Genomic DNA, 14,675 nt, shown 5'->3' on the forward strand with positions numbered 1-14,675 from the left:
AAAAAGGACCCGAGCTTTAGGATGACACATACCACCCCGCAAGGGGTGAGAGGGGGAATTTTACTTTTTTTTTTTTATTTTGTTTAAAGTAATAAAAACATAATGGTTCCCAGTAGGTCATGACAGTGAAATCTTGAGTTTTTGTACTTGAATGTTAATCTTGAGAAGAAATACCCTCAGAATGAAGTTATGTGTGGCTTTATATTTCACTTAACTAGATTCAGTAGGGTGTTCAAAATCAATAAAATTGTCAATAAAAGTAGATTGTAAATTCCCTAAAGACGTTCATCTTTTTGCGAAGGATGAAAATTCCACCTGTAGTGGATTTTACAGCAGAGAGGGATTTTTTTGACTGGGTGGTGACTATAATAAAAATTGTAATATTTTCAGGTCCTGGGGGTAAAGTACTTTGATGAAGTGTGAGTGAGCTTTTGCATTTTTCTCTGCTTCCATAGTATCAGTGAAAAACAATGATTATCCTCTCAAGGCAGAATCAGAAACATATGCCTATCACAGTGTGCAATCTGTGGCAATAAAGCCTTTGTGGCTGTTGAACGCATGTAAATTGCATTAAGTCATCAAGAGGAAAATGGTGATATGCTGTGAGGGTATATGCACTTGGGACTTGCGTTAGATCAAAGACTTTGAAAATTTGTAGTGAGGTATGTAGGCTTCTTACCTCTTCCAAGTGTATTCCCTTGTGTCTGCTGCATGACCCTCCTTCTCAGAGTCTAATCAGGTTTGGAGTTCTGTGGCTACTTGACATTTGAACATTAAAGAGAATTTGTTGAATTGCCAAGGTTTTACGACAAAGGGGTATATCAAAGTTCATTTAAGATAAAATATTTTATGATAGACTACTGTCTAAACACTTAGTACCAGCAGTCTTCTGCTGAAGTTGCAAATGGAATGTCTTTTCTACAAAGCCTGAAATTTCCTCTTTATTTTTTTTTGTTGATAAATCTGGTACGCACAAGTTAATGTCTTGTCCATACAAATGCCAAATGTCATTTCTGATGTCAGACACATTGGAGGTAAAGGTTTGAAAACAATGCTCGGGACCATTAAATCTATTTATTCAGAGCATAGTGAAGCTTTTTCTTTTTTTCCTGCATAAATATTCTGCACAATGATCTCTATGCAGAAGGATATATAGCCAACTTTTCCTACAGAAGATTTTAAAAACGGGTTACAAATGTATTAGTTTGATTTTTGTTGTAAATGCCTAGCCTAGTTAAACGTCTAAAACAGCTGGGCACTGTAGTTTTTAGCAAATGTTACTCAAACAGGTACTTGTACTGTACATTGTACTTGTATTTGTTTGGAAACTATTTTCAGCTGTAGGTTATAATTGTGAATATTTGAATATTTCATCAAATTAAAAATAAACTACAGTGGCCATGCTCACCCTGTGCAAAAGTGTAAGACATTAATATGTTTTTTTAATAGTTTTTGGACTAGGAGGAAAGCTGTATCTGGCTTTAGATATGCAGAACTTGTTATTAGGATCAGTTCATTGTTGGTGTTGGTCCTTTCATGTATTTGTTGAAAAAAGTTAACACAACTGGTTTGGCTTTTGCCATCTGATTTCCTTTTTTCCTCATGTTTCCTCCTTCAGGGATGCTGGTCGTGATCATACTGCTTCTTATAGCCATTGTAGTGATCGCTGTGTGGCCTGTGTAGCGGACGAGGACAGAAGGACTGAATGACTACTGCAGTGACAGTTTGGTTTGCAAAGTACCAGTTTAAAACACTTCCATCCAAAGTGCATACATTCATTCATTTAAACACTGTCTCTCATCAGATTTTCCTTTTCTTTCTGTTCACATTGAGACGAAGGTCAATGATGACTGCCCAGCCAAGGCAATATGAAATAAAGACTGAAGTCCTTTAGCAGTGCTGTTTTCTATACATCAAGTTGATGGTTGGGTAAAGGGCATTGGTAACCCTCCCAAAGACTTTTTTTTATTTTTATTGAATGTATAAGATACATGAAAACTGTCCATTTTAATAATTGCTCAAGTGGCTATTTTAATTGACAGTGTATAATATAGCTAAATTATTTGGAGGTTTGTAAAATATTTTTAGCCTGGACTGTGACGAATGTTGACCCAACTGTAGGACCTCCCGCAGGTAGCAGGGGGTTTCCTTTCATAAGTCTGTCTGTGGTCTAGGCTGGGGGCTCACACTGGGTACAGTAATTCCGCAAGCTTTGCAATATTCACACTCACTTGTATTTACCCATGCATTACTGTAGCAGCTGTAATGTTATCATTTGTCTTGGGATTTTATAACGTTTATAGAATAGCACTCAGCCAAAACAAACATCTCGGCTGTGTTACTAACATGGCCGTTTTCCTTCCTTGTAAATCAATTCAGCTTGTAATTTCTAATAAATGACATTCAGTATATAGTCCTTGGACTCCCGTCTGTCTGTGTTAATACTCACGGCTTACTCTGCAAGATTGCAGTGTTTTGTAACATGATCGTTAACTAGGGTAGGCCTTGGACAAAACTTGAACACACTAGTACCACATCCATATTTCTATTGCAAAATCTGTATATTGTTTTGACAGTCAACTGTACTTATAATTCATAATATTATGTGTATATGTATATATAGCAACCAGTAGATGGAGAAAAATGGACTACATGCTTTATTATTAATTTAACTACGTAAATAAAAAATATTTATTCACATCAACAGACGCAAATAGTTTGTCAATGTAACAAGAGTTTATTTCAACTGAAAATCTGAATTTAGTTCTACCAGGTTGGTGTGTTCAGTAGTTATTATTTCCTTCTTTAATGGCAACAATCTAAACAACCAGAAACAAGAAAAAAAAAAAAAAAAAAAAAAAGTTGAAAAAGACAATAAAATCCACAATGTCTTGTGTCATTAAATATATTCATATATAATAACCATAATATATTAGTACGCATTGTAAAACAACATTGCAAAAAAGTCTTGGCAATGGTGACAACTAAACAACATTTACAATTCATAGTATGAACACAAAGCAATGCTTTGACAAGTATGTGTATAGCATTTCATCAGAAAGCTTGTCAAACCATAGCTCAGGGGACAGATGTAAAATTTACAGCATGAGGCTACAGAGACTACAGCGGTGCAAATACAGATTACATGGTGCCAAACAGAAAAACATTGACATCTAATGTTATGATGTAGGATTAACAATGAAAGGCAGGAACATGTAAATATACTGTATATATGTTGTTATCAGTAGCCACCATCATAATGGACTGATATCACAATCATTTGATTGATTGTACAATAAAAAACACTCCCATCAAACCCTAAATGTAAATACTGATAAGTACTTCAGCAACAAGTTCATCTGTTATTTCTATCTTACAGTTGAACTCAGGTGATTTTGATTTTGGGTGGTTTAAAAAGCCATTCTAATTTGATATCATTGAGGAGGCATTTCAGTCCATTCAGAAAATTCTTGGACGAATGAGGAGATGTGATATAGTGGAATCAGAAATGATTACCATTTAAAACAAAGGAAGTAGAGTCTATTAGATTAAAACCATGTGTCTTGTAAAGATCTTAAAACTCTTTTTTTATTATTACTTGTGCTGTTGGGCAATTTAAAAGATGCTGAACTTGATCTTGTGAAAAAACAAATGCCAGCAACATCAAACATGTTGCTCAAAGTGTTTTGGGGCGGGACTGAAAGGAACCCCAGTTTATGATACATCAGATACACTGTGGGCTTTCACAAACCTGAGCCGAGTGGTTTCACCACGCATTCCTTGGAGAAATCCAAACTGAACTGCATACAAATAAATGAGCAATGTGGTATCGAATCGAGCAGCGTCAAGTGATTGCAATTCACCCTATTTCTCCCTGTGCAAGTGTTGAAGTGAAGAGAATTAACGTGACAGCTCAATGGGAGACTGCAGCCTCTGACTGGTCGCACACAGTGTCCTTTTAGTGAATGTACAGTCATGCATTGTGTTTGCAAAAGAGTGTGTGGACTGTACTGGTATTTATCTGCAATCTCATAGCACTGTAGGAATTATTCTAGATAAATACAAGCCAGTGTGAGGTGGATTTCAAAAATATATTTAATTGTCGAGCACTTTTTCAAGGTGCAGTTTGTGGGAACATTTTCCTTTTTCTGCATTAGGATTCATTTCTGCACCACAAGAGGTAAGGAAATTATTTTCTTTTCATTATGCCCATTTTCGTTGCTTCCTACAGTCTGCATTGATTGGGTTTAATTGAACATCTCACCAAAACATGGTGCACCTTCTCAGATTCAGTGGTTGGTAGCCACTCATATTACATTACCTAAGTGAGAGGCAGCAGTCAGTTAAAAGGATATTTTTCTTCCTTTGTGTTATTCATGCTAATTTTTTTCACAAGCTGGTATGAAAGAATACATTTCTACAGAGATAAATCATACAATAATTTGCAGTGATGCACTTGTGACATACTACGTGCGGGTCTTTGTCAGTATCCTTTGAGAACACGCACTACTTGCAGCTACACAACAATAATGCTGCATCCACTGAGGACAATAACCTAATTTGGGTAACTTTCACGCTCTAATCATTTTTTGGTAGAACAAGTAATTATTGTCCCTATGTAAAGGAAATGAATTAAAACATTTGACATTTTGTTTGATAGACACTTAAGAACCCATATTTATTGTCATTTTTTCTATTAGCTCTACCCAGAAATAACTATTTTTATAACAATCAAGTTGGCTGGCCTCTTGTCCTTTTATAAGTCAGTTGTTAAACTCCTGCCGGAGTTGTGAAATGAAAAATAAAATCACAGTTAAGTACTGAAAGTGAAATCGGTGATTTTAAGAGTAGTTTGTCCTCCCGCAAAAAGCATAGTTTTAACATTAGTACCACGAGCGGGATGTGTTAATGAATTGAACTTTGCACTCTGAAATGAAAAGCGTTCAACATGCAGGTTTATACAACTACTGAATCAGCAAAATGTAGCCAAGTCTGAAGGGGAAAATAGGGAAGAAAAAATATGCTAAAGATTAATCAGGTCAAAAATGTTTTAGTTAATACTGGATTTTATCCTTGGTTCTCTTCTGTTACTTGCATATTCTAAAATTGTTAGTTGTCAGGACTAAGTCTTGAGTCCTGGCAGCTAACAATGTAGGACAACAGATTTCTTGTTTCTTGACTTGCAGATATACCAGAATTTAAACAGGGGGAAGGAATGACTGCTAATTGACAGCTAAAGGTACTTTGCCATTCTGTGGCTTACAAACTATCGTTTCTATGGCACAATTCTTAATGGAGAAAATATTGTGCCTCATTCAGATCAGTGAAGACTTTTGATGAAACAAGCTCGCTTCTTAGTTAAGAGTTCAATAAGAAAACCATGCAGAGGCATAATTGCAGTGGTAATTAAGTGGCTTTTTCTCTGTTATTTTTGCACCAGAAGAAAATGTCCACAGAATTTAAACATCAAATATAATGATTTCATACTGAGATAAAGAAAACAAACACAAATAACTTTATATGCTGGTAATAGGTGCAAATCCACAAGAGAGACGAATCTCAAAGTAAAATAAACCATAAAACCAAATCTGCAGGGTGAGCTCCTTCAACAAAAGTTCACTAGAAAAACAAATGATCCTAAATAATTCTCTTCATGCTTCTACACAAAAAAGCAGCGACATAAACAGTCTCTTGTCTGTCCGTGGTCCTCTGTCTGCCTCTCTTTCACTTTTCTTTTTTTTTTTTTTTTTTTTTTTTTTTTTTTAAATGACCCGCTCAGCTTTTCTCTTGAATTCCTCTCCCACTCCAGCATCCACTCCATCTTTTTCCGCCTATGGCTTCTTGCACTTGCCTTTCTTCTCGCGCTGCTGGAACTTCCTGAGCCTGCGCGCCCACGTGTCCCTCCACTGGATAACCAGGCTGCCTTTGTCTGCCACCACTCCACTCTGCCCCGGGGAGTCCTCGTCATTCCCCAGCAGCAGGTACTTCTTCCCAGGCTTGATCTTGGGACACTTGCAGGCCACGTCTTTGGCACGGACCCACAGGAACTGGTCCCCGCGGCGGATGCGGCTCTCGCCCTGCTTGTAGACGGAAATGATGTTGACGGTGAACTTCCACCACTCGCCGGCTTTGTCTGCCTTCAGGATGTGCACCTGTACAGCTGCAGAGGGAAGTCAGGGAACAAAAGAGATTACAGATTATAATAATAATATAATAATAATCCTTATTTGTAGAGCACTTTTCAAAAACAAGTTACAAAGTGCTTTAACAAGTGTAAAGAATAATACAAAAAAACAAGATAAGAGCATGAAAACATTGAAAAGACTAAAATACAGATTAATATAAAATTAGTAAAATAGAATAAAATAAAAGGGATAAAATAAAGTCAAATAAGATCGGGAAAGGCTCTCCTATAAAAGTATGTTTTTAAGAAGGGACTTAAAAGAGTTCACGACTCAGCCGACCTGATTTCCTCGGGCAGGCTGTTCCAGAGCCTCGGGGCCCTGACAGCAAACGCTCTGTCCCCTTTAGTTTTCAGTCGAGACTCTGGAACAGACAACAGACCTCTGCCCGAGGATCTCAAGGTACGTGCTGGTGCGTATGGAACTAAAAGGTCAGAAATATAACAAGGCGAGAGGCCATGAAGAGCTTTAAAAGTGATCAATAGAATTTTAAAGTCAATTCTAAAACATACTGGGAGCCAGTGTAATGAAGCTAAAATAGGAGTAATGTGGTCATATTTCTTTGTTCTGGTTAAAAGCCTGGCAGCTGAGTTCTGGGCAGTCTGGAGTCGATCAATAGATTTTTGGGTTAAACAGGTGAAAAGGCTGTTGCAATAATCCAGGCGTGATGAGATGAAGGCGTGTAAAATGGTCTCGGTGTCCTTAAAAGTTAACATAGATCGAATTTTTGCTATATTTCTAAGTTGCTAAAAACATGATTGAACAAGCTTTGTGGTGAGCTGCTCGAAATATTAATTACTATCAAACCAAACACCAAGGTTCTCTGCCACAGGCTTAATGTGATTTACTAGGGAACCAGCAGATGGCAGTATTTGATTTGCCATCTGCTGGGACCCGATGACCAGGATTTCTGTTTTGTCTGAGTTCAGCTGGAGGAAATTATTTCACATCCATTTTTTAACTTCACAAAGGCAGTTGTTAAGTGAACTCAGCATTCCAGGGTCTGTGGATCTGACGGGCAAGTATATTTGTGTGTCATCAGCATAAATATGAAAAGAAGTGCCATGTTTATGGATAATATGTCCAAGGGAAAGCAGATACAAGGAAAACAAAATGGGTCCTAAGACCGACCCCTGAGGCATACCATATTTAACTGGACAGAATGAGGAGACATAGTTGTTTACAGACACACTAAACTTCCTATTTGACAGGTAGGACGAAAACCATTCTAGGGCAGTACCCGAGATCCCCACCCAGTGCCTCAGTCTGTCTAACATGATGTTGTGATCAATGGTGTCAAAAGCAGCGCTAAGGTCCAGGAGTACAAGGATTATCACTTAATTGGAGATTTCTTACGTTCAACTGACATAGCATCTCAGGGATAAAGGTTAATTCCTCAACAAGACCAACTTTGTGAGGCTGTAATTAGAGAGATGAATGCTAACGAAACAAAAAATCTCAACCTGCTGGTGGCACTAGAGGAAAAGTCAGTGAATCGCTAAAGCCAGTAGGATTCATCCTATGGGGAATTTGAATGTATGTACACATATTTGTGTCAATCCATCCAATAGTTGTTGACATATTTCAGTCTGGAGTGGTGGACAAACAGACCGACTGAAAAACATTGCCATCCTGAGAGCCATGCTAGCGGCATAAAAAAGCTAACCATATAGAGTTTGTCCACAACTTATTATTTGGTCTAGTGCTTCATGCTGTGCATTTACTGTTTTACTTGGACAGTGTCTCCATGGCTTAACATGGTAATCTGGGCACAAATACTCTTTTGGGGCCAAAGTTTGCCCCTCCAACAGTTTATTTGCCATTGTATTTTGTCTGTCACTGGATATTTATTAAGGCAATTAAATAAGATACAGTAGGTCAACTAAGCATCGCTCTCCAGCATGAAGATATGCAGCTAGTTTTATTATTTTAATTAGAACTTGTTCTTTGCTTCACTTTGCTGCATCAGCTACTCCTTGAAGAGTAACCGCCTCATTCAAAGATCTCTGTCACAATGGAAGGAAAGGGTCTTTTGTTTTTCTTCCAAGGACACTGGCTCTTTTTCCAACTGTGGCCATTATTCAAACATCAGCAACTACGAGTGCAGAGTTGGCAGCTAAAATCACATAGGGCATAGTGTCGAGAGAGGCTTGCAGTGAGTGCTGACCCATGCTGCAGCAAAGACGGATCACGTCACAGTGTCCAGGGCTCTCACACCTTCAGAGAGGACCGGCTAATTTGGCCTCAAAAGCACCATATATTGGATTTCTTTGGCTTTCGAATACAACCCGCGGCTTTTTTGTTGCATGTCATCCTCTCTCCTCTCTCATTTCCTGTCTCTCTTCGGCTTTCCTATTGACATAAAGACACAGGCAAGCATATCCCAGCCTTAAGCTGCGTCACTTTCAGCAGTTTCAAAGTTGGTAGAGGTGCTCTGAGCCGATTCTAGGGACTGGCATCTGGGCTGATCCAGACATGGATCGGTATCAGCTAAAATAAATCATGATCTGACCCTTTTTTTGCTAAACTGTAGTGTGTTTTGTCCACCTAAGCCTGCTAGTGTTGCAGTGTGCCCTTCTTTACCACAGCTGGGCTCTGTTTTGTGAGCATTTTGTTGCATATATGAGTGATGATTAGTGTGTACTGTGAAAAAGAAGGACTCTGAATTCAGGCACTGAGGTTAACAAAATGCACAGATTCTCTAAACTACAATGTGATTTATCATTATCTATGAGCAGTGTATGAAACGTTCAGGTACTAGATTCTCATTTAAGTTGTTAAAATGAATGACAAGGAATGCCTTTGGCAGATCACATCAAATGTGAAACTTGTCTGGTTAAAGTGCCCTCCTGCAAGCTGGAGTACTCTGCCGGAATCTATTTGTGAGCGAAGACGCTCCACTTTGGAACACCACTGTGCAGTCTGGACTAGTTGTTCCTGTAGCCAAGGGTATTTTACAGTGCTTACATTATGAAACACACAAAAAAATGAAATTAGATAATTTTGTACCATTTCTGACAAGACATTAAATATATTGAACAGAAAAACAGAGCAGAAATGCTATAGTGAATGTAAAGACCTTGGTAGACGGGCACCCATGTACTGTAAATCCCACTAAACTACACTCATGGGGTTTAAATACTGTTTTTATCCTCAGTGGAAAAGGCTGGCCTATGGTCCAGCTATGATATACAGCTTCACATGCATTTTTCCATGTCCATTACTACTGACAAAGCAATGTGATTTGTAATGTGATTAGGAGGCAGGGTAGGGCTATTAGAGACGTTAGCTGGAAAGGCACTCAGTGATGGCACATGATGAATCAACTGGTATGGTCCTCAGAGAGAGGGAGAGAGAAGAGAGAGGGTTGCTGGATTCTAACCCAGCATGTATCAATATGTGTTATATTGACCTGATCTCTATATAATTCCATTATACCTCTACTATATTTAATGGGACAACTTCTGAAATCAACCACTGTGTTACAGGGTTACTGGTTTCACTTTCACTGTAGAGCTAATGGAGCTGAACATCATGGCAGTATTAGTATATCCTGTATTCAGTTTTAGCCACACATGCCGGATCCACGCCTTGGGAGTTACACGTTATGAATGGTGGCGATCTATAACTGACTCTAAAACTTCCTGACTTTGGGAATAGAAAATTCATCTGTTTCTAGATTATACTTTAAGTTTCCAATACTCTTTTGGTATTTTTGCTGCACCCAGGGTCAGATCAAAATCTGTTGTAACTTCCTGAGGCCTTGAGATTCACTTCTTCTAAAAGCAGTCTCAAAATGTTGTCTTTTAAAATTGAGTACTGTTGCTTGAATCATTGAATAGTTTGTGTGCTTGTTGTGACAGCGGTTTTGAATGCAGCCCTTTTCCATTTTTCTTTCCTTTTTAATATTTTTTTTCATTGCTTTTACAATTACACTGTAAATTTTGAGTATACTGTAGAGTTGCAAAGTGTGAGGAACTGCTGGTTCTGGATGTATTTTCCCCCACAGTGAATTTGTATTTAAAATGTTTTTTATTGTTGTGGGAGTCTCCTCGATCATAAAACAGTGGCGACCAGTTTGAATAATTTTAACTTTGTTTGCTTTGTTTTGTCTGTCAGTTTTTTTTTTGAACACAGGTTTGTGCCTTTGACTTTGAAATTTTTAAGCCAGTTGATCATCTTTTGTAACCAGGAAAATTTCATCCAAGCCGTGGAAGTCTCCACATCTCAATGTAGAAAATGAATGGGACTTTTACTTCTGGACCCAAAATACCTCCTCTCACTTTGAACATTATTTTGGGCTGTCGTTTTTTATGTATTTAAGCATTCTACTTCTGATAGTGTTTCTAGATAATTTTCACCCAGTATGTGTGTCCCCTGAGGCTCAGTGACTCAGTGGCTGACCTGGTGTGACCTGATGGTGACCTGTCACCAACTTGTACCAACCAGCTGCCACCAGGTGCTGTTCTCTCTGTTTGAGTTTAGTCAACAATAACTGTACACTGAAATGCCTAGAGTTGTTATACCATTTCCACCCCCTCTCCCTGCACTTCAGTCCCTCCTGTGATTCTTTAAGTTGCGTCTGTATATCGACCACAGAAGCTTGTAGCATCGTTTCCCTACGCAGCATGGAGCCCAGCTCCCCTGCTGATCTTTTCAAAACAGTCCAAAGCTATGGCTTACTCAACTTGTGCTTTAGATTTACATTGTATTTGACTTTTCAATCAGCTTCGCTGAGCTCATGTGTGGTGAATACTGTACAGGGATCTTGTTCTGGTCTGGTACAAATCTTGAAAATGCTGTTGCAAACTAAGGATGGCTATGACAAGGAGCTTAATGGTTCTCATCTACGTTGCCAGCACAAAGCCCCCCTGTGACGGCAAGACGAGAAGAAAGTGGATTACACAGAGGATAATGTAGCACATAAAACTAATGGTGGACAGATGGATTAAATGAAATGTTTTAACAATAATGTGATTATAATGTTTGTTTTTAAACCTTTAACGTTTTGAATGGACAAAAAAAATCTTCTGCTCCTACACACAGTAAACATTGGTGGAAGAGAGGAACTGCCATTTGTCTTTTGCTTGTTATTATCTCAACCACCAGTACCAGCAGATCCCCTACACTTCACACACAAGCACACAACACATGCCAAGCCAGTTGGGAGGCCCTCCTGGCTTCACTCTTGAGCGATGTACATACATGAGGGTACTCAGTAACGTGTTGAGTGACACCATGAGGACATCCTGATGTCTCTTTTTACCTCTACACCTCTACACCTCTCCACCGTTGAATGGATGCTGCCCACTGTTTATCATTCAGGTGTTACATAAATAAAATAATTTTTTTTTTATCTATTTAAAGTACAAATTGAACCTGATATTGAAAGGTTAACAACGTTGTCTGCTATTTGGCCAAACCAAAGAAATGAACACAGCCATGTTGCTGACACATTCATGCATGAGCTGATACATATTATAGAGGCAAGGCTCTTCTCACGACATCAGCAGCAAGGTAGGCATTGGTGGAAGAGGAGGTGTCTATAAGTTGACCCCCTAACTCCTCCAAATCCCTGCAGAACAAAGCCTGGGCCTGTCCGTCAAGCTGCTTAGGTATGCTGCAGGAGGGCGCTTCTTGGTTGACCGGTTCAGCAGCCTGACTTCAATCAGGGGAGGGGACTGAGGGAGGGGAAGAGGGGAGAGGTCATACGTCTTATCCACACCTTGAATGGCGTGGCGGACGGACGGTCACAGGAATGCAGCGAGAAAACGCTTCAGTTGTGGGGGAAGTTGGCCGCCTTCATGAGGATCTCTTAGAGAGCACCAACTGTCCGTCACACTGTCTTTGCTTTATCCGCCAGGGTCTTAAATTGCTGCTCGGAGGCAACCCTTCCTCCCCACACACACCTTTGCATAATTCTTTATCCTGCCCTTTCTCTCAAGCACCCTTTCTCTCTTTTTGTTTGTCTGCTGTCTTCCTCCTTGAAGATCTGCTGTCTTCTGTTTGATCCTTTGTCTCTGTCTTCAGAAAGCTGGAGTAAGCCATCAGTAAAATGCATCCCCTGTAAACTATAGCAGCTCCTCAGCAACGTCCTGGACTGGGACGTATGGAATTGGAAGTATTCTATATTCTATATATATCCCAAACTAAAATGTGTGGTGTGTTGGATATTGATTCTTCTGTTTTCAAAAAGTTGGACACACGCTATTTGTGCCTACAGTATAAGAAACTTTTTGTCCAGAGCCAAGTCAGTGAAAAAGTCCACTGTGTGTTTCTTCCATCAGACCACATGTTTTTAAGCTTTCCTGTAGAAATGAATGTTAATCCAAGTCATTAAAATGGACTGTGTGTTGTCTGTTGACTCACCGTAATCTTTCTTGCAGTACTTCTTCATGTTGATCTTCAGTTTTCCTTTCGATGCTTTGCAATAAGAGTCACAGTCTACAAGAATAAGAAGGGAGAAAATACAGGTAGGAAGGAGCTTTTTAGTAACGGAGAAAAGGGTTTTGTGAATCTGCTAAGAATTAATTGTTGGGGGGCTAAAAACATTCTGCATTGCAAAAGTAATAGCACACATACCTGTTTTTTTTATTAATTTTCATAACAATCTATAAATTCATAATTTTGGTTAAAAAAAAGAAAATACAACTGAATAAAAAATAAAATAATTAACTGTATTATTAACTAAGAAACTAAGATTTTTTTTTAAATCACACACATAACATAACATTTGATTTAATTATTTGATTTCTATAGCATACTCAATTGCTCAAGTAATTAATAATAATCATTATTATTATTATTATAGATGATCAAATTAAAACTATCGAGGAGTTTAATTAGCGTAGCTGTTAAACAACAAAACCATGATGAACTTTATAATTTCCACTAGATTGAAGTGTATGAAACCTTTTCCTCTGCTGGGCCTACATTTACACGTGTGGCGGAGATTTGGCAAATTTTCCACATTTGAAACTGCAGACAGCTGCTTTAGCACCACCTTTTGGAGAAATATCCTCATGTTCTATTTCTGTCCTATTGTGTTTTTTTGGAACTGGACCAGACTTGTGTTTTGTGCATTTTTGTTTGATGAAATGCAGTTTTGATAAAGGAAAAAAGAAACTTAAAACAATTTCAAAGAACAATAATCATGACAGCACCTGTGGCAATTGTCATTTTGGCAGAGTGATTGACACAAATCTGTCTGGTTTGATTTTTTTTTCCTAATAGGACTGCTGTGGGGCCACTGCTGTAATTATTAAGGCTGTGTGGGGGTATGGTTGTGGTGGAGGCGTTTTACCCTCCAACCATGTCTACAATGTTAACCTCTTAATGGAGCTGATGGTATCGGCAGTAGATTAGAAGAAATACAAATTACCACTGCCATCTACCCATCTCAGACTGTGGGAATTAGTCAGGGCTGTGCAGACCACCCTTCACCCACTTCAACCCCCACCTCCCTCCGATTCTCACCTCGCTTGTCACCTCAGCCCCCTGAAAAAAATAACCCTGGGATCACTTCAAGACCCCACCGTGGACCATGTCAAGCCTTTGCATTTATTTCAGTGTGGACAGGGTGGAAAGAGCGCTGAGGGCTGGCAGCTTTTTGAGGGAGTGGAAGGTGGGGGATGTGAAGGGGGTCAATGCCACACAAAGGGAGGTCAGGAAGGGAAAATTAGCCATCCATGAAGTGTTGGGCAGAGGAGAGGACCCTTTATTTTGGGGGGGCATTCTGGAGCCGTGAACAAATAAATACCTCACACAGGCAGAAGGGTCAGCCAAATTGCCTCTTGCACGTATATACTCTTTGCAGTAACTCAGTTGATTTCACCTTTATCATCTGGATAACATCTTCAAAACAGAACATTTTAAATTTTCTAGACAATGTTGAAGATGTTTTCTGTGCACATAATCCTTAGAGCCTTAATTAATCTTTGGATGGTGGAGGTAAGGGAACATTTGAAAAAGCTACTGAATGGAGAAACATAGAGAAGACAAGTCTTACAAAGACAGCTCTCCAAGTGTGTTCATATTCAAGGAAACACATCTCCCTTCCACGCCATCATACTGAACTGTATGTCGACTGTTTTTGATTATTGGAAGCAATCTGTTATTTTTGACGAGGGCACGACCATACGTTCATTGCAGATTGTAACTAACCCTGCTCCTTGTCCAAATACATCCACGAGGATATGCATATGCCATCAGTTTCATGATAGATTACCAGGAGGTGAAGGAGGCAACAATATATCCCTCCCTCCACTTTGCTGGCCCCAGCAATCAAAAGAGCACGTAGCCTCAGTTATTGCCCCATGCTATGCTGTCACGATGCCAGACACTTAGAGTGTGAGGCCACAATGACGTGACGTGAGGCCATATCATGAAAAAAACAACAACGTTTTCTCTCTTTCCCCCTGCTCCTTTTACGCTCTCTCAACTGGCATAAATAGGTTCCATAGTACTGATTTGGTTAACACTTCAGTGCTGCAA

The 14,675-nt window shown here is 39.1% G+C and overlaps 2 protein-coding genes across 3 annotated transcripts in view; one reads left to right on the forward strand and one right to left on the reverse strand.

Annotated features, from left to right (window-relative positions):
• stx8 (syntaxin 8) overlaps nucleotides 1-2,416 on the forward strand; it is a 49,601-nt gene extending 47,185 nt beyond the window's left edge. Inside the window, exon 8 of the mRNA XM_038713799.1 lies at nucleotides 1,619-2,416. Within this exon, the coding sequence (XP_038569727.1) occupies nucleotides 1,619-1,683 (65 nt within the window). The 3' untranslated portion in view covers nucleotides 1,684-2,416. The remainder of the gene's footprint in view (nucleotides 1-1,618) is intronic.
• A 300-nt stretch (nucleotides 2,417-2,716) lies between these two features.
• The window catches only part of ntn1a (netrin 1a), a 65,251-nt gene continuing 53,292 nt past the window's right edge, over nucleotides 2,717-14,675 (reverse strand). For both annotated transcript variants that reach the window (XM_038713789.1, XM_038713788.1), the window contains exons 6-7: nucleotides 12,552-12,626; nucleotides 2,717-6,160 (exon numbers count right to left, since the gene is read on the reverse strand). In XM_038713789.1, the coding sequence (XP_038569717.1) occupies nucleotides 5,832-6,160; nucleotides 12,552-12,626 (404 nt within the window). In that variant the 3' untranslated portion in view covers nucleotides 2,717-5,831. The remainder of the gene's footprint in view (nucleotides 6,161-12,551; nucleotides 12,627-14,675) is intronic.

This window comes from Micropterus salmoides, unplaced genomic scaffold, assembly GCF_014851395.1.
Source record: "Micropterus salmoides isolate LMB-PRFRI ecotype aquatic unplaced genomic scaffold, ASM1485139v1 Ms_hic_scaffold_12, whole genome shotgun sequence".
NCBI lineage: Eukaryota > Metazoa > Chordata > Actinopteri > Centrarchiformes > Centrarchidae > Micropterus > Micropterus salmoides.